Genomic DNA, 26,213 nt, shown 5'->3' with positions numbered 1-26,213 from the left:
AATTTCATGATTACAAAGTGCTCCCCATTCGCGAGCCAGTTCGTGCTGTCGAATGCCAATGCAACAAATCAATTACCGATAAGTTTCAATAAAAAGTTGATTTATCGCCAATTGATATTTTATTATTGTTGTAACTGCAATGCATTTTGCTTTTATTAGCCGTCATTTATTTTCACTTTTCACTTACCCGACTTTGTAAAGTCAACGTATTCTGGGTACTCATTATTGGAGGTTTTGCGCGGAAATGCGCAACTCACGAACAGACGGCAGGTGCTGCACGTTTTTTTGCCACCCTCTGATGGCATTTTTTTGTTGTATTTATTTTGATTGCATTTTTTTCAAAGATTTTATGCAAGAAATTTATTGAATGTATTTAAATATTTTTAAACCTTAGGTCCATGTCGGTTCGTTGAATTTTAAACAATCATCAGTTGTCCGTTTAAGTCAATTGTCGGCTTAGCAATTAACACACTACTAAAGATTCTAGCTTGTGATTTGCTCGGATTTAACAAGAGCTTAAGTGCTAAATATTTTATTACAGAAATATACAAGTACATAACTAGTGTTTGTATTTGCAATTACTTAAGTAAAATAATTGAAGTTTTATTTTTGAGGAATGTGCTTGGTCTTAATTAGACAATTTAAGTGGCGTTTGGTTTTTTTTGCTGGAAAATATGGCGCGAGCGTAGTGCTCATAACGAGTGTAGTTCAGTAGATAAAACTAGTTGTATGCGGATCTTTTGATATAATCGTCATAAAACAATTAAAAGTATTAGTAGATGTAGGGGATTTAGAAATAAGAATTTATTGATTATTTGTCGTTTTTGCCCTTAATAATACACTTTCTTTTTTGTTGCATACTCTTAGGCGTATTGCAATATTTACTGATCGTTAATCGCATTAATATGCAAAAACCTGCGCCTGAAAGTATGTATTATGTCCTAGAATATAAAAAAATTAAAAAGGCGCGATTACTAAGTGAAGTTCGATGTGTAAAAACTGGAGTACAGATTATTGGACCATACATCATTTTCAGGTCCACTTTTAGCATAGATGAATGGATTTGCGACTCTTTTCTTCGAGAGAGCGCTGTCAAAATGCACATTTTTGTCAATGATGCCACTCCAAACAAAAAAGAATAGATCTGAATATGTCAAAAAATATAAAATTGTTTAAACTTATTTTACAATAATACGACTAGTTAGAGCTAAATATAAACAAATCTAAGTAAAATTTACATTTTGATTAAATTAATTAGTCAAATATTGTAACGTATTTAGCTCACAGTGAAACCCAAATCTTCTTTTGAAATTTGTTTAAATCGGACCTAGGATATAATAGTTAACATCATTTAGTGGATAGATAGGGCTTATCTTACATGTCTAACGTTCCAGGTTCTGTGATCAAAATCGACTGGTTGCATCGGGACTTCATATTTACAAAACCTGTTTTTAGTGATAACTTTTGAATGAGAAATAATATTTACCCTCCGCCTTCGAACTAATAATATTTACACTAAAACAAGTATTTTTATCTTTTTTCCCATAATTATTGAACGCATTTCTACAGTTGTAGGACAAACTAAAGTTTACCGAAATTTTTTGCCCCGTTTTTGTTTTAGCTGGCACATTTTTTGTTCTGGCACCCGCTTCAGCTGGCGTGAGGGATTTATCTGTGATTGTTGCCAGCACAAATTTGAGAAAAGTCCCTCGTGAGAGCGAAAAAAATGAGAGCGTAAACAAATGTTTCGTATCAAGTAATCTTTGAGTTTCAGTTTCATGCTTTTAGATTTTAAATCTGACTTTAATTTAATAATTAATTTCGGCTGAGGCTGCAATGCAGGTTTCCATGAATATTTTGATTTTGAGCCTGGTTGAGAAATCGATTCTCGATCGGATCGGACCGGATTTACACATCTATTTCGATAAACAGTTTCGGTTTAAATCGGTTTGATATAACAGGGTTCAGCTCCGATATCATTCTGATTTCCGGTTTCAGTCGCGGTTCGGTTTCGATCTGGTTCACACACCGGTTTCGATCATAGCTTATATTCCAATTCTGATTTCGGTCCGATTTTGATTTAAAATTTAATTTGCTTCTACTCGAATTTCGATCCCGTCTCGATTACAGTTTCAGTTTCGGTTTAATTCCTGTTTTCAGCTTGCTTTCGGTTTAGATTTCAAGTTTGGGCTGGGTTCACTTTTGGGCTTGGTTTTGGTTCTGTGTTCCGGTTTCAGTTGCGGTTGGGTTTCGATCTGGTCCACGTTCCAGTTTCGGTTCCGATGTCGGTTTCGTTTCCGGTTTTGGGTCGCGTGTGTGATTGGGTTTCGGCTTTGGTTTCGATCTCATTGCGATTAAAGAAAGATGTAGGTTTGGGTTTCAGTCTCGATTTTGGTTTTTCTTTACAGAAGTTTTGCAACGTCCGCCTTGCCGACTTTAATGCCAACGTGGGCAAGGAAGATGTCCTTGGTATTACATTTCTTTCAATTCTCATTTATATAACACTGCCCAACTAGTTGACGTTTTTTTAGTTAGCCGCGTTTTCGACCGAGTAAAATTATTTGAATAAGTGAAGTGTTTCAAAAGAAAATAAATTATTTCTAAATGCTTTTTTCACACGCATTTATATTATGTGGAAAATTGAACAAGCTTAATAATAAGTTGTTCAATATATATGAGACCAATGACCCCCCGGCCTATCTGACTCAATTTAAATCAATGGCATTGTTTGACAAACTTTTTTCTCGCGCGTAAATCAAAATTAATGCGGGATTAAGACGACTGTTCCTTTTAATGTTGATCTACTTCGTTCACATAGTTTATTTGTAATGAAGAAGAAAAAACATGAGTACATATGTATGTATATATGTATGTGTATAATAAGCTGTCCACAGGGCAGCTTAATGTATATAAAAAGGTAGTTCACAACATGCCATGTCCGCACGGAGCTTTTGTTTTTCATTCTATTTTCATGTTTGCGGCAAGAAGTCAGCAGAATTATCGCTCAGCATTATGCAACTTTTTGAAGCATATTTTTTGTAGCCCATAGTATACTATAATAACTTATTATTTTCTTAAAAATTTCCTGTTTCCATTTTATTCATCTCTTTCAATATATTTTTTTTTGTTTTTGTAGGACTTTCTTTCAGAAGAAAAAAAAAAACGATTCAGAATTACCATTACTAAAACTAGTAGTTCGGTACATTGTTTTTGGGTGAACGACGAATGGGAGAATGAACTACGTATGAGATACTCCGTGTGGACATCACATAAGTATATAAATCTCTACATTTTTATTGTTAAAGAATACACATATAAACAAATATATCGAATATCTCTTTGAAAATGTTCCCTTTGCTGTTGTTAATATTTTGAAGCAAACAAGACAACAACACAACAAATTAACCCAAAAAAAAAATAATTGTTAAATAATGTCAACTTTAACTTAATTAATATTGTAGCGAGCACACGAGTGTGGTCCAATGAGTTGGATTTCAAATGTGTATGCTTTAATAAACATGTTGTATGTATGTACATAAATATGTTTGTTTCTTTTTTTCTTTATGAAAAAGTCAAGCGGGGCCAAGGAAATTACTACATGATTTGTTTTTTGGATAAGTGATTTTTATAATTGCATACTTTTGGTGAATTTGCATCATTTTATGGTGGACAATGTTTGGATTTGATTTGCGGTCATTCACATAACCAAGTCAAAATCTTATAACAATGGTGTAGAATTAATTGCTCACATCCTTATTATGCTGAGAATTTTAATAAAGAAATATACATTTTTGTGGATACGAAATTAGGGAGCATCTTTTGTTTTCAAACATAGAAACAAAGAAGAAGTAGATAATTCTATGGTTAGAGTTTAACTTAGCTTAATTTTGAAATACTTTTAGCTAAAAGTTAACTTTACATTTTTTTTGCGAATATTTAACTTAGACTTTTCAGCTGTGAATTTAAAATAATGAATTTTCCATATTTTACTTAGATTTTTTGGTTTTAATTATTAATTTAGAGTTTAAATTTTTTTGTGTTTTTTATTTTAATTTGAGTTTTAAACATTAAATGTTGATTGTTAGTTTTTTATAAGCTACTCTGATCTATTAATTTCCATGGTGCAAATAAAACACGATTATTCCACCTTCAGCCCGACGTTTCGCCAAATTTCCGTGGCATTTTCAAGGGCATAACGCTATATTTATTTTTTTCCAAAAAACAACAAGGTACATAAATTTTATTAATTTTACATGTATATAGTTGTATGACACTGAACATAAAAGTAACAACAATGAACAAAAATTTGTTTGTGAATTTTTATTTTAACTTACAATAAAATGTGGTGGTTGAAAATTATATTAGAACATTTAAAACTGAACTAAACAAACAATCAACAATATAAAAAAAGGAAAGAGATCGATACCATCTTGTGTGGTACACTTGTCACACTAAACTTAAATTATAGACAAACTAAATATGCAGCGGCAATATTGTCACTGTCCTCTCTTAAATTTATGCTCTTTTCTCTTTTTTGCAGAATTCTTAGGCTCTCTAATGTATATCTGGTTTTTGTTCTTATTTCTTTATCTATGATTTTCGCGTTATCAAAGTCGAACATATGATTGTTGTCTATTGCATGCTGTGATAATGCTGTACTGGGCTTTTGTTTACGTATGTCGGCTTCATGCTCAGCTATTCGCGTGCCGAATTTCCTTTTGGTCGTGCCCAAATAGACTTTGTCGCAAAAATTGTTGTTGTTTTGGTTCCCTTTACATGGTATTTCATACACTATGTTGCTTTGTTGGTGTATCTCTATTGGGCTTTTTGTTTTTGTAAAACAAGTAGCCAAAGTGCAATTTGATCTGTATGCTAGTGTTGTGTTAGGTGTATTTATAATGTCGTGTGCTAAGTTTTCTGTGAACCTAGGAATATATGTGACGCTAAAGTATTGCTTTGTCGGGTTATTATTATCTATATTTGGTGTTTTTTGTGTTGTGTTTCTTATGCTCATTTGTTTTTGTTCAATTAAACTATTTATTAAGTAGTCGGGGTAGTTATTAGTTTGAAGTGTCTTTTTAATTTTCCTTACGTTGGCGTCATGATACTGTTGATGGCTAATTGATAATACTTTATGTATAAAGTTTTTTGCCGTATTTATTTTGTATTTTAAAGGCTGCGATGACAAAAAGTTTATGAGGCGCCCAGAAGCAGTTCGTTTTGAATACCAATCTAATGTTATGTTGTTGTTGACTCTATATACGCGTGTATCTAAAAACGCGATGCTATTGTTTTCTTCGTTTTCGATGGTAAATTTTATTCTCGTATGATATTTATTGAGTGTATCTAAAATAATATTCGCGTCTGCTCTTTTTATTATTGCAAAAATGTCATCCACATATTTCACTATGAATTTAATATTACTATTGCGTTGTTCTTTTAATTCCATGACGGAGTTGATGAGTACATCGTCCATTACTATATCGGCTATAGTTGGGGAAAGGGGGTTGCCCATGGGCATTCCATATGTTTGGGTGTATGTTTTGTTGTTGTATGTAAAATAATTATTGTCTTGGAGACAGAAGTCCAGAATGTTGCGGAATTTACTTTTCGGTATGCTTGTACCTTTTTCAATTTCTTCCCATTTACGCATTATAATTTTCGAAGCTAAGTTGGTAGGTGTGTTAGTGAATAGGGAGACGACATCAAACGACACTAACATTTCTTCATCACATATATTTGTATTGTTTAATCACTCTTTAAATTCTAAAGAATTCTTTATGTTGTAATCAGTCGAAATTAAAGTTTTGAGAATATTTCCTACATGTTTGGACAAATTGTAACATGGAACATTGGTGGACGATACAATAGGCCGCAAAGGACAATCAAGCTTATGGATTGCCGAAATCCCAGAATAGATTGGTATTGAAAAAGAGCGAAATCGGATGATAACCACGCCCACTTTTTATATATATAACATTTTGGAAACACAAAAAATGCTCTTATTTAATTGTCTTATCAATGCCCTAGATTGGTGAGGAGTGTGATGACTAGTATCTAGGACGTACCTAATTATTTTTTAGCTTTTAATATTATTATTACTTCATGTAAGTATTGTTTTCAATAAAACCGTTTAACTTAAAAGTTTTTTTTTAATTTTTTTATTTTCAAGTTTTTAGTCTTTATTTAATTGCCTATTATTTCTCATTCTATTTAGTTCATTTAGTGACTCATTGTTACAAGGACTCTTTCCTGACTATTTGTTACAATCTAGGTCACATAATACATCCAAATACTTTACTCGACTCAGCGCCACGTATGCTTGTCCCTCCTCGAACTCCAAAATATTTTGATGTCGCTTCTACCGGACTGTATGGAATATTTGTTCCCAATGTGAGCCAAATCGAGCCAAAAGTACGAGTATTTTTAATATCTCGCTTCTTGCGCCACCTGGCGGCGATTTTTTTCATACGTCGCCTTCGATTCATGTATGTAGTATGTGTTCCAAATATGAGTCTAATCGGACCACAAATATGATTTTTTTGAATATCTCGCTTCTTGCACCACCTGGCGGCGATTTTTTCATATGTCGATTTCTATTCATGTATGTATTATGTTTCCCAAATATGAGCCAAATCGGACCGCAAATACGATTTTATTGGAGTTTTTTTTTTCATATTATTGCATTGTCATCGGGTTCAGAAATATATTCAAGCTTGTAGCTTATCGGCAAGTTACTTTTTAATTACAAAATTCGTTCACAACGACCTGTTAAGTCAGCCCAAATAAAACCGTTTAAAAAATTACAGTTATATTTAAAAATGAAAACAAAAATTTTCTTGTGTTCATAAATAAAATCTCCATTACTTTCGACTATCAACGTTTAATCGTATTCATTAAAATCTCTCACAAAAAAATGTATTGTTCAACATTTCGACCGAGTTTTTCGAAAGCCACGGTAAATTTGTGCTGGTGGTGTGAGAGGGTTATAAAATTGAATAAATTAAATGTACTTAGAAAATACTAAAGTTTGCAAAGCTTTTTTTTGCCAAGCAAAAATGTGTGCATGATTTTTGCAGAATTGCGCAGCTTTTTTTTACTAAATGTTGTGTTAATGTGTGTGCAAATATGATATGCAAGATCAAAATGGCGCCTAGAGCGCTACTTGGGCCCGGCTGCAAAGCAGGGCAGCACAGCAACCAATGATATGCAAATATTCGTATTAATAAAAACATCTCAACTTTTTACTCATTTTGTCCCATATTATTTTATTTTATTAACGCCAATTTAATGCTCGTAATCTGTGCTCTCAAATCCATGCGTTTAACACACAATTCACAGCTTTATGGTAAACCGTACTCAGACGCTATACACACACAGGCACACACATACATATATGTAGGTACATCAAACATTTTGTCTAATAATTTCCATAGTTAAACGTTAAACATAAATCATAAGTGGTCACAAACAATAATGCACACTTCTAGGCGTACCAACACAGGCTTGATGAGCTCAAATTTAGCTATAAACTGGAATGAATTGTTATGATAGCATAGAAGAGGATTTACGCGTATGTGTGTGTATGTATGTTGAATAAATAGCACAAATTCATTTTATATGGGGGAGGCATAGTAATATTTAGATGCCACAAAAGAAACATATATACATACGTATGTGTGTATGTGTTTGTGTCTGCTACGTTAGTTCGTTAAGTAAAATAACGCGTTTCCGTTCATTATTTAATTCGTTGTTAGAATTTCATACTTGTTTTTTTTTTTGATGATACTTGCTTTGTGACAGAAAGTGCTAAATAATAGCTTTCAAATATACTACATATATATGTAACTCTAATGTATATGCATTATTATTTTAGTTGAGCCGTTAATGGTTGTATATAACAGACCCGCATAAAAAAAATCAAATGTTAAATATAGTTAGTGTTATCACATGGAATGTGTCACAGTATTAGAGCAAAGCCAGCTTAATATGTAATTAAATACATTTGAATGTATATGTGGGCATACGTTACTTATTACCCAGCGTGTTTGCTGCCGCAGAAAAACTATTTACAGAAATTTGTTTTTTTTTGTTTTTGGAAAACCTATATTGTTTCGGTATACCCTACGATGAGTACATACTTATATTTCTCCCTCCTACTCGCTTTTTCCCGTCTCAGTTCTCCCACATCCTTTTTGCTTTTAAAGCTATTTTTATACTTCTCTCTTAAACTTTAAATCCCCGTTTTCCTCTCCCTCGCCTCCTCCCTCTTCCTCCACCCTCTTCCTCTCTCTGCCCCTGAATCTTTCTTCTCCTCTTCATCTGGTTCTACTTTTGCTTTTTTTCTATCCCTCTCCCCGACCCTATCCTCGTCCGTAACTCAACAATCTCCATTTACCTTCAATTCTCTTCACTCACCCCGCTCAATTCACCGCTCCTTCCACGACTCTTCCTCACTATCAGACCCGAATCCTAAAAAAAATATTTTGCTATAAAATCAAGGAATAAGGTGTGAACTTTTACCAAATCGAAAACAAGTTTCACAGTAGTCACGAAGGATGTAAATATGTGTGTGTGGTTTTAAAGATTTGGTCGAATTACAGTGGGTAGCTTGCCACGCACCCTTTTAATCACACTTATTTATATCAGCTTCACCTGTTTATATGTAACCGATTCCTTTGGACTCGATTTTGACCCACTTTAAATGCGCACATTTAATGCAAACTTTACACACTTATGACAATGCAATAGTTTGATGGTGGAGTGACATAAGGTCAATGGACACAACGTCAACTGACTTTATGACCACTTCAAATGGCCATAAGTTCAGTACAAACTTCGCGCACTCATGAAGGACCGATGAAAATAAAATTAATTTAACGATCAGGTGACTTAATTCAACGAACATAAGGGCAATTGACCTCATGGACACTTCTAATGACATTAAGGTCAGTCCAAACTTTACACATAATGCCGAATTGACATATCAACGGAAATAAGGTAAATTGAAACTTTGCACGCGTTTCAAAGAGCGATGCAATAATTTGATGGTTGGGTGAAATAAATTCAACGGACATAAGGCCAATTTGGCTTATGGGCATATAAATTGGTCATAAGGTAAATTGGCCATTTCGATTTCAAAGCCCATTCCTTCTGAGCGAAGTAAACTTTTGTGTTCCCTCTCAAGCTATGAGACACTTCAAACCTCTTCTTCTGAAATAATTAAATTAGAGCTAATTTCGAACTAAAAGAAACTTTCAGGTATTTGTGACAAGATTATAACTCCCACACAAACACATGTGACACCTCGGACTAACTTTTTTCTATAAAAAAGACTATTCGCACCTCTCTCAATAATGGAGGTACAATATGTTTGTACCTTTCCTGATGATATCACTTCTGTAGCTGAGCAATTTTAGATCTGGACGAGTCGGCTGTTTTCAGTGGGCCACCTGAGGGCAGCCCCGTTCAAACAAAAAAAAAATAAATAAAAGTGACTGACTTTGCGACTTTTCAAATTTGCTGTAGTGGTCATTTAGTCATTTTGGAAATTTTCGTGATCTAAGTTTGCGTAGATGGCGGCCACCGTGGTGTGATGGTAGCGTGCTCTGCCTACCACACCGTATGCCGTGGGTTCGCACCCCGGGCAAAGCAACATCAACATTTTAGAAATAAGGTTTTTCAATTATAAGAAAATTTTTCTACGCGGGGTCGCCCCTCGGCAGTGTTTGGCAAGCGCTCCGATTGTATTTCTGCCATGAAAAGCTCTCAGTGAAAACTCATCTGCCTTGCAGATGCGGTTCGGAGTCGGCATAAAACATGTAGGTCCCGTCCGGACAATTTGTAGGGAAAAACCAAGAGGAGCACGACGCAAATTGGAAGAGAAGCTTGGCCTTAGATCTCTTCGGAGGTTATCACGCCTTATATTTATTTTATTTAAGTTTGCGTGGTCACAAGTTAAATAAAGAATGCGTGCTTTGGTTCTCACCTTCATGTCAAAAAGTTATCTTATTTTTGGTAAAAAATTCCAGCAAAAAAAAAAAAAACAAGATTCCACATCATACATTTCTCAATTGAACTAAACCAAACCCCCTAGTGTTTTAGATTTTCTCGTAATTGCCACAACAAACCATAACTTACAAGGAAATTTGGGCCAGAATAGCATAAATTTAAAGCGCATTCTTCTCTCTGTTAAGGCATGATTAATGCCAAGTGATACAAATTTACCTTCGTTATGTCACGTTGCATTAATCGCCCCAATTTTTCCACCTTGGAACCACAAACAATTTTTTGTAGAAGCAAGGCAAACTGAATTATAAGCACGCATAATTCTTTAAAATTCAACACTAAAATGCATAAAATATTATTATCATCAAAGCTGAAATGTTAGCATAAACACCAGGTGGATTTGTTTGCATTTTTTAAAAACAAAAACAACAGGTTCATGCATATAAATTTTAATACGACATCCATTAACCTGTGATACCACACAATCCAGCGCAACTCCATGCACATGGGGAGTGCCTGTGAATTAAAACTTAAACAAAAAATGCATCATTATTTTATAAACACAAATTTAAAATGAAATGCTTATAAATTTGTTGTTTGTTTTTGGCTCTTGCAAGCGGTTTGAAAATATTTTTATAACGCATTAGACGCATTTTAGCCGTACATTTTTGTTTAAGAAGTTTTACTCTTACAATTTATTAAAGTTTTATAAAGCTTATATATTTATATGATGCATAAAATAAAGCATAAATATGCTGTGTGCAAAGCGCATCATTGCATGCAGAGCGTTAAAGTGGATTTAGTTGTGTTAAGTGCATACACACACACACCTCTCTCTACATGGCATTCTAGGTACAACTGTGCGTTGTGTGGCGCTGTTGGTATGCATGGATACAAATTTTATAGCTTTTGTTCTATGTTCTTTTTTTTTTTTTTTGTGTTAAATATTTTTGTTGCAAGTACTCGCCTTGTTATGCTTTCTAAAAGCATCAGAAGGGCGCTCAACCATTTAATGGACTCTAAGAATTTGAAACAACAACTAAAAGTGGGAGTTGGTAGTAAATAAAATGTGGCATGAGTGAGAGGAGCGTTTAGAGGGGATTTGAGAGTGAAGTGTGTATGTACAGCATTGGAATTTCACTCGCTTATTGTGTGTGTTGCTTAGTTTTTTGTTGCTGCTGCTGCTGCTGCTGATTATTATTATTGTTGCAGTATAAACGAGCTATTTCCGTTTGAAATATGAAATGCTTCTTGTTCTGCAATTGACTTCTCATTTTTGTTTTGCATTTTTATGAAAAACTAAGTACTACTCCAATATTGGAACTAGGAAGGCAATGGAAAACAAAGCAGCTCTCTCGACGGTAAAAATCAAGCTCTATAAGTCTATCATCATATCTGTGCTGTGGTATGACCCGAAATCATGAACGGTGTCGAGACCCAATGGGATGGTCATTGGATGGAGAGTTCGAGTGAAGTCTCTCCGGAAGACATATAGTCATGTCCGTAATAACGAAGGTGTCTACCGAATGAGTATTAATTATGAGCTGTATTAGTACTACTCTGATATGGGCATTGTTTACAATACTTTGGAAAACATTTGAAAAACGTGACATCAGGACGGACAAGGTGACAGCTGTTTCGAATGCACCTTGTAAATGTCTTCAAAGTCTTTTATCCCGGGACTGGAACTCGAACTCGCACTCCTGCGATGACTAACCTGTTGACAAACATACTCGACCAAAGCCACGTGCCCCAGCAAGTTGGGGGCTTACAATATACCCGCGCCTTTTACAGGCGACTAAAATATCAAATTGATTCAAGGGGTTGTGTAGCGAAATATATAGTTTCTCCAACCCAATTGCCAACTTCACCTACCCGTGGCGAATCGTGTTTCATTAACAGCCGAGGCTCTGGCGACCCCGAACTCCTGGAGGGTGGGAGGGCGTTATGGCCTAGAAGGTTTCATGTGGTCATACCAAATCGTTCCCGAGGTGGTCGGGCTAGTACCTTTATGGTGCTTGTTACCAGAACGTACCGGATCTACATGCATCAACCCAAGCTTTTCGGAGAGTGTCCTTATCGCTACAATAACAACAACAACGGCAAACATAGGCAATGCGAATCATGTATAGGGATGATGTTCGCATCAATCAGGGATTCTGTTATATTATACAGTGCAGAAATTTGGTCGAATGCAATGAGACATCGGAAATACCGAACCGCTCTCACTTCGGACAGCAGTATGGCACGTTCCGCAGCAGCTATTTTGATCGGTGCAAGGACCTGATATATATTATTGATGAGGGAAAAGAGAGAAGATAGTAGAAATGTGTTTGTCATAAAGGCACGAAAAGAATCGAACCGACCTAGGAAATGGAACGAATGGATTAAGGCGTTTAAAACATTGACATTGGAAGACATGCCCTTCTAAAGATGGGAGAGGTCAAAAACATCGTTACCGCGGCAGTTGAGCTAGTACCAGAAGGTGCTAATACCGAGCGTATCGGACTCAAATCCATAACCGTAACGCTTTCCTTAGCTTTGGGGGATGGTCTTATAGTTAAAACAGCAACAACAACACTGTTGCCATTGTTGAGTAGCCATAGAGCTAACGTTGCGTGCTTTATTACCTAATGTAATGCTAAATGTGTTCACAAGCACGGAAAGTTCCCCGGCCTGTTTGAGGTTAGGTTTTAGTGGGTGGCCCTTCAGAAGAGATTGGGAGTTCTATACTCGAAATTGAAAAGAAAACGAAAGGCAAAAGAAAAAGTGAAAAAGGTAAACGAAGTTGAAAGATATGTAGAGGTAGAAGAAGAAGAAGAAGAAGTATAGATATGACGATGATAATGATAGGGATGGGGAGGACTATGAACTAAAAAGCAAATATATACATGGGCGGATGAAGCCGAAGTCGAAAATTAAGAGCTTTACGGTTACGTTTGTTACTTTAATGGCTGTAAATAATATCTACCAAAAAGACCTTCAACCAATGGCGTCTGGTACATGAAGAAATCACTTAACTTTAATTCTAAAATTGTATTTTACTTTCCTTAATTTTTCATAAGAGCTCACAGCAATTGAATCAACTTTTACTACCCTATACTCGTGTAACAAATATCAAACAATGAAACTTGAACTTTATACTTGTGAAGCTACCTAAAAATTTTGATCAAATGTCGGCAATTTTTAAGTGAATGACCGTCCGAATTGACTGAAGTGGACACTTTACGCATAAGCGCCAACTGCACCATGCACATCAGCAACCACCAACCAAAAACTATCGCGCTACATCCCAAAAACACAAAATACAACAATCCACCACCATCACAAAAGCCATCAACACCGTGCTAGAGCTATTGAATTAAGGCGAATTGTAATGAAATTCATTGAAATTGAACTTGACAATTGAAATTGACAATTGGGTGCGAGTATTTGGTATTGAAAAGGAAGCTCATGAAAACCAAAAATATATGTATAGAAATAAAAAGTGTGCATACACATGTGTGACTTACATACGTACATACACACGAGAAATAATCGTACTTTTGGAAGCCACTGTATGCCTGCGTTAATGCAATCTTATTTTAGTTTGCAATTGGCTGAGTGAAGTTTTCGCCATTCATAGATAGTTAGCCGATTTTTTTGGTTTTTATATTTATTTAAAAAAATTGCTAAAGAGCGTGTGTTCAGAGTGGGGCAAAAGCTTTTAGAATAATGTTTGAATGAAAGAACAAAAACCGTGAACTAGCTTTGAACTAATTTCAAAAATAAGTAGGTACCATAAGAATGATTCCCGTTCATTCCCCAGAAATAGGGAAGGGCATCTATCTGGGGTTGGGAGCCAGTTAACTTATTTACGGGTGGATCAAAGCTGGACAGAAAGGTTGGGGAGTTTTTGTCAAGAGCTAATTGTAAGCCGCAAGATTAAGTAGGCTGATCACTGCAGCGTCTTCCAAGCGTAAGTTGCTGCGATTAGGGATACACAGGATAAAATGCTATCCAGTGCTACTTAAGGGAATTTAATATCTACTCAAGTTCAACTATATTGCGATCGAGGGTAGTCTGGAAGTGTCTGACCTCGCTTGCGATTTCATCGAATTATTTTACAATTAAGATTATCTGGGTCCCGGGTCATAGTGATATTCCTGGCAACTGTTAACCCGATCTCTTAGCCCGCATCGGTACAATTGATCCAGCTGAATATAGCTGCAGTGATTCCGGCATTCCGCTGGCCAGCTGTAGTCTGCTCTTGCATAGATGGGCCTCGAGTCAGCTCACCAAGCGTTGTGCGAACACCACGTTTTGCCTTGCAGGGTAGCAAGATCCTTCTGACCGGAAGTGGATGGCAGGAGGTCTGCCGAAATGATTGGGTTCAATAAGGCTCATCTGTAAATGGTTGTTGGGGTTTTAGTAGGGTGATGATCAATGGATATCCATACGGTATGTCTCAATATACTGGAAACCGTATTCTGCTGCGGCTGTATGGAGAAAAACAGCTTAACTTACTCAAAATATTTTGATTTTGATTTGTAAGAACAACGAAAACTTTAGCTTAACGTAACAAAATAGGATATGTAAAAGAATTTAGTATGTATGTCCATATATTAAACTACTGAAAAGAAGTTCAACTACTTAAACATTTTTTAAAGCAGTAGTGGCACCGCCGACTTTGCATTAGACATGTTCTGTTATTTAAAAAAATTTGCAACTGGTTATTTTATAATCGGTTTCACTCGAACTTAAATTTTCTTACTTCTTCATATAGAAAATAGCATATATAACTTGGAACATAGTCTATATATATAAAAATCAAATTCTGTGTGTGTATTGCCTATGGAAATGTATTTCCCACACTTCAATCATCACCAAATTTTGGCTATAGGTTCCTTCGATCAACGGGAAGGTTTTAGGCTAAAATAGTTTCGATATATGAAAGGGGCGTGGCACATCCCATACAAGTGGAATCTTTGGTACTGCATAACTTTGAAGGTATACATGCCAGAACATTGAAATTCAGTAAGAAGTTATATGAGATCAATCCCTAACACCACCAAGAAAATATGGAATTGGGAAAAGGGGGCGTGGCTCCTCCCATACAAATGGAATATATTATACTGCATATATCTGGATGTCGTAATGGTAGGATAATGAAAATTGGTAACGAGCTATGTGACTTTAAGTCCTAACACCTCCAGTAAAATGTGGAATGGGGAAACCCTATGGCTGCCGTACAAACTTAAGTTATTTTAACACCTAAAGTTTGACTGCATTGTTGAGTTTGGCTGTTATGCCTTTTGGAAGTTTAGTAATCTACCGCCGTTAAAAAAATTGTTTAGCTTCAGTCTATCTACATCTTCTATAAAAATCAAATTCTGTGTGTGTGTTCCCTATGAAAACGTGTTTGCCATACTTTAATCATCGCCAAATTTTGGCTCTAGGTTGCTTCGATCAAGACGAATGTTTTTTATATTTCAGAATTAAGAATTTTAAATTTAAATGCTTTTGTTTTTTGGCTATGTGAACGAACTATCTTAGCTCCCAAAATGATGATGTTAACAAAATCAATGATCGCATTCAAAACCAAATTCCTGGTAAAGTGGCGAAATATAAATCGATCGACACAGTTACAGATGAAGATCAAATTGTGAATTATCCAATTGAATTTCTAAACTCTTTAGAACCACCTGGAATGCCTGCACATATATTAACTTTGAAAATTGGCTCACCAATCATGCTTCTTCGGAATTTAAGCCCACCAATGCAATGGAACCAGACTTTGCGTTAAGAAATTAATGCCAAATGTAATCGAAGCAACAACCATCAGCGGTAAAAGCCAAGGTGAAGATGTACTCATTTCACGGATCCCAATGCAATTGCAATCAACAAAGCACAAGGACAATCGCTTACTGTTGCAGGTTTAAATTTAGAGAGTCCGTGTTTTTCCCACGGCCAGCCGCATGTTGCTTGCTCTAGAGTTGGAACGCCAAAAAAGTTGTTCATCTTTGCACCGAACGAAAAAACCAAAAATATTGTGTACAATAAGATACAATAATAACATGTTTTAAACGAAAATTTCACCAAATATGCGTACAAAATTCAATTCAATTTACAGAACAATAAACTAAATTATCAACAAACAAAACAGAAAAATAACGCAACATTCATTCGATCTCGGGCGTTACAATGTACGCCGGGTTAAACTAGTTCAAAATATTGCCCAACTCTGTGGGTGCCCATATGCGTACTCAATATTTGTGTGAATCTAAAAATTGACAGCACAGCTGATGGCGCTTCCGGCGCTAGCGAGCACAATCATATGCACGTTGTTGTTGGCATAATTTGTTGAGCAATGATAAATATCAACAATTGCAATAATTTTCGGAAAATTTCGCACTTCTTGGATTCTGGGAAAGTTGCAAAGTATTTAATGCTGCTGTGTGTTGTAGGAATGCAAGTTTACTTCCGTTTTGTGTTGAAAATACGTTGAAAGTTAAAATTTTCTTAAAATGAATTTTACATTATGATTACGCGTTTCGCAAAACTGCTCGCTTATTGGCATTTCCCGTTTATAATATCCTTTATGACCACGTAGTGTGGACGGAAATTTCAACAGAAAGTAAAGTTGCATGAATTTTACACCAACTTTGAATGAACATTTATTATTGTTGTAGTATTTATAATGTATTGCTTTCGATGAGCATTTGTTGTGAATATTTGTATGAATTAAAGAGAAAAATAATAATAAACGGATTACTATACTCCAAAGCCCGCCCAACCGACACGAGGCGACATTCGCATTACGCACGTATTTCGAAATCTAATACTCCTCAGCTTGATCCGTATTCTAATATCGATCTAACTAATGTGATATAAAGAGCTTTAGTTACTTAAGGGTCACTAATTCTTTGGGCCAACGTTTCACGAATGATAGAACACCTTAAGCCTTATTGACAGGGCATTAAAATGACGGTTGAAACTGAGTTTAGCTTCCATTGTGACTACAAAGTCAGCAAAATAATTAACTGAGTGAAGACAAAAATGTTTAACTACGTAAGAAGCTGCTGGTAAATATCTCCGAGAGGCACATGAATTTACATTTATTGTGATTCGACGGCATTGAATTTACCCAAGGATCTAATAGCTCAGTTTCAGGTCCAGTTCCCGAAAAAAACTTCACAGGAACACTCTTCGGTTGTTGTGAAGCTATCCTGTAAATTTGAATGGTTTCGGAATCCATAAGCTGCACACAAATATATGTACATTAGGGCGCGTCGATTTAAAAGTCGCTCATTGCTCTGTGAAAATCGTATTCTAGGGATCAAAATAAGAAACTTTGTCGAAGGAACTATACCTCTAAAACGAATTCTGATGTCCCCCCCTTTGGGTCGAACTTTTGGGTAGGGGCAATTTCAATTCTACCTGCTGTGTCTTGTGGTGGCTTAAAAAAAACAACACAAGCAATTTTGCGATCTGCAAATGCATCACAGTGATGCCTTGGTTTTAAAAGGGGGTTGTAAAAACGCTAATTTCTAATAATTTTTTTAATTTCTTTTCTATTACTAAGTTAAATTCACTTTTTCTTTCACATATGTTCTGACTAAATAAATTTCTAAAGAGAAAAATAAACTCCAAAAGAAACAAGTAAGGAAGGTTAAGTTCGGGTGTAACCGAACATTACATACTCAGTTGAGAGCTATGGTGACAACATAAGGGAAAATAACCATGTAGGAAAATGAACCGAGTTTTGTATGACATGTGTATCAAATGAAAGGCATTAAAGATTATTTTATGAGGGAGTGGGCCATAGTTCTATAGGTGGACGCCATTTAGGGATATCGCCACAAAGGTGGACCAGGGGTGACCCTAGAATTTGTTTGTACAATATGGGCATCAAACGAATGGTGTTAATGGGTATTTTAAAAGGGAGTGCGCCTTAGTTCTATAGGTGGACGCCTTTTCGAGGTATCGCAATAAAGGTGGACCTGGGGTGACTCTAGACTTTGTTTGTACGATATGGATATCAAATGAAAGGTGTTAATGAGTATTTTTAAAAGGGAGTGGACGTTAGTTCTATAGTTGGACGCCTTTTCGAGGTATCGCCATAAAGGTGGACCAGGGGTGAATTTAGAATATGTTTGTACGATATGGGTATCAAATGAAAGGTGTTAATGAGTATTTTAAAAGGGCGTGGGGCTTAGTTCAATAGGTGGACGCCTTTTCGAGGTATCGCAATAAAGGTGGACCTGGGGTGACTCTAGACTTTGTTTGTACGATATGGATATCAAATGAAAGGTGTTAATGAGTATTTTTAAAAGGGAGTGGACGTTAGTTCTATAGGTGGACGCCTTTTCGAGGTATCGCCATAAAGGTGGACCAGGGGTGACTTTAGAATATGTTTGTACGATATGGGTATCAAATGAAAGGTGTTAATGAGTATTTTAAAAGGGAGTGCGCCTTAGTTCTATAGGTGGACGCCTTTTCGAGGTATCGCAATAAAGGTGGACCTGGGGTGACTCTAGACTTTGTTTGTACGATATGGATATCAAATGAAAGGTGTTAATGAGTATTTTTAAAAGGGAGTGGACGTTAGTTCTATAGGTGGACGCCTTTTCGAGGTATCGCCATAAAGGTGGACCAGGGGTGAATTTAGAATATGTTTGTACGATATGGGTATCAAATGAAAGGTGTTAATGAGTATTTTAAAAGGGAGTGCGCCTTAGTTCTATAGGTGGACGCCTTTTCGAGGTATCGCAATAAAGGTGGACCTGGGGTGACTCTAGACTTTGTTTGTACGATATGGATATCAAATGAAAGGTGTTAATGAGTATTTTTAAAAGGGAGTGGACGTTAGTTCTATAGGTGGACGCCTTTTCGAGGTATCGCAATAAAGGTGGACCAGGGGTGACTCTATAATGAGTTTGTACGATATGGGTATCAAATTAAAGGTATTAATGAGAGTTTTAAAAGGGAGTGGTGGTAGTTGTATATGTGAAGGCGTTTTCCAGATATCGACCAAAATGTGGACCAGGGTGACCCAGAACATCATCTGTTGGATACCGCTAATTTATTTATATATGTAATACCTGCCAAGATTTTAAGGGTTTTTTATTTCGCCCTGCAGAACTTTTTCATTTTCTTCTACTTAATATAGTAGGTATCACAAACATTTTATAAAGTTTTTTCTAAAGTTATATTTCGCGTCAATAAAACAATCCAATTACCTTACCATGTTTCATCCCTTTTTTCGTATTTGGTATAGAATTATGGCATTTTTTTCATTTTTCGTAATTTTCGATATCGAAAAAGTGGGCGTGGTCATAGTCAGATTTCGTTCATTTTTCATACCAAGATAAAGTGAGTTCAAGTAAGCACGTGAACTAAGTTCATTAAAGATATGTCGATTTTTGCTGAAGTTATCGTATTAACGGCCATGCGGAAGGACAGACGGACGACTGTGTATAAAAACTGGGCGTGGCATCAACCGATTTCGCCCATTTTCACAGAAAACAGTTAACGTCATAAAATCTATGCCCCTACCAAATTTTTTGTTCGACTTATGGCGTTAAAAGTATCCTAGACAAATTAAATGAAAAAGGGCGGAGCCACGCCCATTTTGAAATTTTCTTTTATTTTTGTACTTTGTTGCACCACATCGTTACTGGAGTTGAATGTTGACATAATTTACTTATATACTGTAAAGATATTAAATTTTTTGTTAAAATTTTACTTTAAAAAAAATTTTTTTTAAAAGTGGGCGTGTTCCTTCTCCGATTTTGCTAATTTTTCTTAAGCGTACATATAGTAATAGGAGTAACGTCTCTGCCAAATTTCATCATGATATCTTCAACGACTGCCAAACTACAGCCTGCAAAACTTTTAAATTACCTTCTTTTAAAAGTGGGCGGTGCCACGCCCATTGTCCAAAATTTTACTAATTTTCTATTCTGCGTTATAAGTTGAACTCATCTACCAAGTTTCGTCGCTTTATCTGTCTTTTGTAATGAATTATCGCGATATCGAAAAAGTGGGCGTGGTTATAGTCCGATATCGTTCATTTTAAATAGCGATCTGAGATGAGTGCTCAGGAACCTACATACCAAACTTCATCAAGATACCTCAAAATTTACTCAAGTTATCGTGTTAACGGACAAACGGACGGACGGACATGGCTCAATCAAATTTTTTTTTAGATCCTGATTATTTTGATATATGGAAGTCTATATCTATCTCGATTCCTTTATATATGTACAACCAACCGTTATCCAATCAAACAAAAATTAAACAAAAATACATAGCTGATCATGCATCAAGTCTATTTCTTTTCTTTCCTTTGCTTTCCTTTCTTTTCTTTTCCTTTCTAATTTTTTATTTTCCTTTCCTTTGTTTTCTTTTCTTTGCTTTGCTTTGCTTTCCTTTCCTTCCCGTTCCTTTCCTTTCCTTTCCTTCCCGTTCCTTTCCTTTTCTTTCATTTCATTTCCTTTCCTTTCCTATCCTTACCTTTTCTTTGTTTTCCTTTCCTTTCCTTTCTTTTAATTTTCTTTTTATTTCCTTTCTTTTACTTTCATTTCTCTTCCATTCATATTCCTTCCTTTCCTTTCTTTTCCTTTCCTTTCCTTTCCTTTCCTTTCCTTTCCTTTTCTTTCCTTTCCTTTCCTTTCCTTTCCTTTCCATTCCTCTACTTTTCTTTTCTTTCATTTCTTTTATTCTCATTTCCCTTCCATTGATTTTCCTTCCTTTGTCCTTCCCTTTCCTGTGGTTGAATTTCAACCACTGGGCGAACTCTAGTACATACAAACATTCCAAAAAATATCACTTTTGTTTAAGAATTATAACGAAACGCTTAATATTTTTAACAAAAAAGTATTTTTCAAGTGTTGTATGCATTCTTGACCATTAACAGCATTAACACGCATAAATGTGTAGGTATGTTAAGCTGATGTGAAATTAAAATACATATATACATCCATATATTTGTACCAGTAAATGCACCCCCGAAGATAAATAACACTGCGAATGCTGGCAATACACGAACTGCATTTTTAACCCGTTACTTTATTGTTACATTAATATTTCACTCTCATCAGTTTTCCTAATGCGCCTAAAGAAGTATAACTTAAAACAGCACATACAGAATCCTTTTATTAGAAAAAATGTTTATGTTATGCTAAACATAAAAATGATTATTCATAACATAAGAAAAATTCTAAAAGTACCAAATAAAAAGTATGCCCTAAAAAAATTTGATTTATTTACAACAAAACAAATGCGCTTTAAAGCAAAGCAAAAAAAAAAGTACTGCTTATTTTTTTGTCTGTAAAGCTACGAAAATTTGTTTTTTGAAAAATTAGAACATCAACAGGAAATGGCAATTACTCATCTGCGCATCAACGCCTGTCTGAAAGTTTCACAGAATTTACTCGCTCTTGCTTAAAGCATAAAAATTTTGTTAATATGAAAATAACCAAAATTGGAGTTGTTTCAGGCGTGTAGCAAAATTGTTTATGTATGTGTGTGTTTGTCAACGAAGGAAGCTCAAAAATTTACGGCTAACTTCCTCTCACACAAAATTATTTGACATTTTTTTGAGTTGTCAATGCATTTCCTTAGAAATTGTAGGTTTTTTTATACCTAGCTGTACTTATACAAACGGTATTTTGACATTAATAGCATATCGGTTGTTGTTGTTGTAGCAGTGCTTTGCACCATATCAGTGGGTTGTATTAGTATGAAGGAATTGATAAGAAAGGATTTAGAGCTGAAAATTATGAGCATCATGTCCATCCGGTCGTTAACATAATAACTTGAGTAAAATTCGTTATAATTAAAAAAAAAAAATTTGCACGGTTTTGCTTTGATCAGACTACATGTAGCCACGCCCACATTTTTGATATTGAAATTTCAAAAAATGTTAAAGCTGTATTGATTGTTATACGGATACCATTAAACTGGTGAAAATTAGCAAAGGACTTGGTCAATTTATATATTTGGAAAAATTTTGCAAAAATGGCCGTGGCAATGCCTATACTTAAACGAAGAAATTTTAAAACTTTAACAAGCTATACATAAAAGCACGTAAATTTTTTTTTAGAATTTATCAGAAGTTGTATTCTTGCTATTGGACATATACTGAGACCTATACTTAGATCTATTATGCTTGCCTTTAGCTCTATGCTTTTATTGTATTTAACTAAGTGCCTATTCATGCGCTTTACTGCATATCACGAATAGATTAAGAGTAGTGCCACCTTAAAAGGGAGAGTTTCTGCCTTGCCAGAGAGAACACATTCGCGAAGAATGTGAACCGACAAATGTGTGTATCGGAGAGATGTAACTCACTTAGGTGATATCGTAAACGACAGTGGCCCGTATAGTAACCAGTGAGAGTCCTCTTTGCTTACATTAATGAGTCTGTCTAATACCACAGAAAGGCTCTGAACCATACAATGCTCCCAAAGCACCCCGCTTGGGATTGTAGTCTGCCTGTTCATTACGTTCATGTCCCTGATGCCCGGGAGCCAATCTTAACAAAACTTTGTTTTTGGTTCCCAGATCAGTTCGGACTCCAACGCTTCGCTATCAAATCGTTAACTTTTCGATCAACAACACATCGATAACCCTCTGATAATTTGCTGGTAACAAATCGACAAAGTTTTTATAACATATCGATAATTTTCGAAAAATAATCGATAGCTTTTCTATAGCAACTTTCAACATTTTTTTAATAAATCGATAGCCATTTTACATAAATTGATAGCTTCAAGATAGCAAATGGATAAATTTTCGATAACAAATCGTTAATTTTCCTTCAACAATCGATAAGGTATCAAAATTTTGGAAATATACCGATAACTATTCGATATAAAATCGATAACTGCTCACGAACTTATCGATTTTCTTTGTTAGTAATAGTAAATTTGTAACGCTTCCATAACACACGTATAGCAAACTTTTCTTTCTCTTCTCTATGGCTTTATTGAGAGTTTGCGGTTGGGTATATGATGTTCGATTCCACACTAACATAGACTTTCTTACATGTTTTGAGTTGAATTATATGTTTGAATGAATTTAAACATATGATTTTTATAACACTTTCATAACATGACATTGATTAATTCGCCAAGCAAAAACCGCAAACAACAAATAGAATGTGACACATACAAGGGGGGGAAATATTTATATAGACAAGAATCTTTATTAGACAGAATGTTGGACAATTGTGTCAAAATATTCAATCAAACCCCGAAAAGGTGTCGCAAGCAGCATCCCCGCATAAATTCCATGCTAAGTGTTAAGTGTAAGTATGTTTATCAGTGGGGTTGACATTTATGTGAATGCATGTTGTGTTTACAGCTACAACATAATAAATTCAAGCGCTCATAAATTTCGCCCGATACAGTGATCATCTAATGCTGCGCTACAAATATCCATTTATAAATGCGAATGTATTGGTGTAGCTTTGTATGTATACATATGAATATGCTGTCAGGAGACTATTCAGCATTTTCCTTTAATAAAAGAGCTTGATGCTTGTACAATGTACATACACACCAATAAACACATGTGTACATACGTATCAACACCATAATCAACATTGACGAAAACAACATTATTAGATAATAAACTACATACATACACACGATATACTTTCCAAAATTTCTAAATGCATATATAAAGAACATAAATTGTACAACAACTGTGGGTGGCTCGCAAATAGGGGACAATTTACGTTCTTACACACACACACACACGCACACATACGATCATAAATCGCTAATACGCCTAGGTGCATTTGATAGCTAAAAACTTCATATTTTATTCCCAGGCATGTACATATGTGTGTGTGTATGTGCTTGTATTTGATGGAAGTCGAAAGCGCATGAATGCATTGTTAACGTGTTGATATTTATATTTGTCTATTGTACCTGCGTCAGCTGATGTACGAAGGCAGCGGCTCATAAATGTCCTAATAAATTGCCATATTGAATACAAAGAAGTGTCTTGCGTTGCTGAGTGATTACTTGGTTATGTGGGATAAATAGATATGTATATAAAAATGTATGGCTTATATATCGTCGGTCCAATGCCAAAGTCACGAATGTGCATATTTGATGTTTTGAGAAAAACGCGTAAGACATTGTTAAAAATAGAGATTTAATTTTGTATTTTTCAACCACTATTGGAAGGTTTACTTTTGTAAACCACTAAGTAATGTTAAATGAAAAATTAATTTTTAAATTTTTTTCAAAAAAATGCACATTTGTTGTTTTGGCTTTGCAAACTTTGACATATATAATATTTCGTTAAAACAAAAATGGCACATTCGTGACTTTGGCATTGTACCGACGATATATATTCACTCGTCTATTTTCTGCGAAAAATGGGAGCAGTGTTGGATGAGTCTGGAACTAGTTGCAAAGGAATATGCGACTAAGGCTAGTTTTGATCTCATATATACATGTAATATGAAGAGAAAAATTGTACCTGTTTATACCAGAACGGATAATGTCGGACTGGTCAGGACTGTCGGAAAGGTAATTTTTCTACTGCTCACAGGTCGTCTTTGTACTCCAACCCGAACTCCGCGGAGATCCTCTTTCTATGCGTATGGGTACAGTAGCACAAGTCTTCTGCCTTGTTGCTGTTGTTGTTGTAGCGATAAGATTGCTCCCCGAAGGCTTTGGGGAGTGTTATCGATGTAATGGTCCTTTGCCGGATACAGATCCGGTACGCTCCGGTACCACAGCACCATTAAGGTGCTAGCCCGACCATCTCGGGGACGATTTATGTGACCACATTAAACCTTCAGGCCATCCCCTCCTTTCCCATCACCAAGTTCCATGAGGAACTTGGGGTCGCCAGAGCCTCGTCTGTTAGTGAAACAGGATTCGCCGCGGATAGGTGAGGTTGACAATTGGGTTTGGAGAAGCTATATATTGCGCTGGCAACCTGAAAGGTTGCGCTACACAGCCCCTTGAATCTGGTATTTAGTCGCCTCTTACGACAGGCATACTTACCGCGGGAATATTTTGACCCCCTAACCCGCTGGGGTAAGTCTTCTGCCTTCGCCTGCAGGTACTGTCAGATAAGTGTTCTTCCTACCCGTATGGAAATTCTTACCGATTTTATAATTTTTTAAACTCTGTTACAATATTTTACATTTTTTTTTTCGTATTGGTATTTTAGGCTTGGATGATGCTCCGATTTTCCGTTTCTTAAAATAAGCCACATCATTTTCAACTAACTAATCCCAACTGTACCCAAAAGAGGCTAGAGGAGATCAAAAATACCCCAATGTAAACAAAATAGATCAATTGCAGATACGTTTTTTTGCACGTTTATTTCTATTTTTTGATTAATAAAAAAGAAAATTTCTCAAGTAAAGCAGACAGCAATTCTAGGCACGGTAAAGAAAGTGAAGTAAGGAAAGAGAAAGGAGTGGAACAGAAAAGAAGGGAAGGGAGGGGAAATTAAAAAACAGAAAGAAGAAGGGAGAAAAAAAGGTGGGAGAAAAAAGTATTAGAAGTCAAAGCTAAATCTGGAACCAAAACGGTTCGGCGCTTTTTCAATTTGCTACTGATGAGTTATGGCTTTGTTATACTTAACTAGACGGGTCAGGGCGCGTGACACCCTTCTGATCGATGAGTTATCGGGTATACGTGCTATGTATATACATATGTTATTGACGAGCTGTAAACGATTTATCGATTTGTAATCGATGTGTTATGAATTTGCTGCTAACAGCAAAGGTTGCCGATGAGTTCTCGATTTTTTAACGACGATTTATAGTTTCACTATCAAAAAGTTATGTCGATATATTTTAAAAATGTTTTCGATTTTTATCGATTATTTATCAAAAATTATCGACAACTTATCTAAAAGTTATCGAAATATATAGATTTATTATCTGAGTCTTTAGAGCTTGCAACTGACGAGTTATCGATTTGTACTCGAAAAGCTATAGACTTTTTATAAAAATTTTATCGACTTCATATGAAAGGTTATCGGTTTTATCGATATGTTACCGATAACTTATAAAACAAAAACCCCTTGGCGAGCTTTAGTTAACTCAAAGACATTAGCCTTCTAGGCATTCAGCTGTATATTTACACATTGACAATGTACTTTTATACCTTTCATGAAAAAATCTCAAAATTGTAAGTCCAGCAATAAGTATACCGAATTTATAAGGATGACGACCTGAGTTG

General features: G+C 35.5%; 1 protein-coding gene and 1 long non-coding RNA gene across 6 annotated transcripts in view; one reads left to right on the top strand and one right to left on the bottom strand.

Moving 5' to 3' along the window:
• stumps (DBB domain-containing protein stumps) overlaps positions 1 to 26,213 on the bottom strand; it is a 192,887-nt gene that overhangs the window by 22,621 nt on the left and 144,053 nt on the right. The window contains exon 1 of one of the 5 annotated variants that reach the window (XM_067763073.1): positions 188 to 389. The exons of the other annotated variants lie outside the window; for them this stretch is intronic. Coding sequence (XP_067619174.1) covers positions 188 to 305 — 118 coding nt within the window. The 5' untranslated portion in view covers positions 306 to 389. Of the gene's footprint in view, positions 1 to 187; positions 390 to 26,213 lie in introns of those variants that run through there. 5 annotated transcript variants of the gene reach the window in all.
• LOC137238273 (uncharacterized) overlaps positions 1 to 26,213 on the top strand; it is a 77,449-nt gene that overhangs the window by 32,479 nt on the left and 18,757 nt on the right. Inside the window, exon 2 of the long non-coding RNA XR_010949144.1 lies at positions 3,137 to 3,273. This is a non-coding gene — a long non-coding RNA (uncharacterized lncRNA). The remainder of the gene's footprint in view (positions 1 to 3,136; positions 3,274 to 26,213) is intronic.

Source organism: Eurosta solidaginis, chromosome 1 (genome assembly GCF_040869045.1).
Source record: "Eurosta solidaginis isolate ZX-2024a chromosome 1, ASM4086904v1, whole genome shotgun sequence".
In the NCBI taxonomy this organism is placed as follows: Eukaryota; Metazoa; Arthropoda; class Insecta; order Diptera; family Tephritidae; genus Eurosta; species Eurosta solidaginis.
This window is presented reverse-complemented; position numbering and strand designations above follow the sequence as displayed.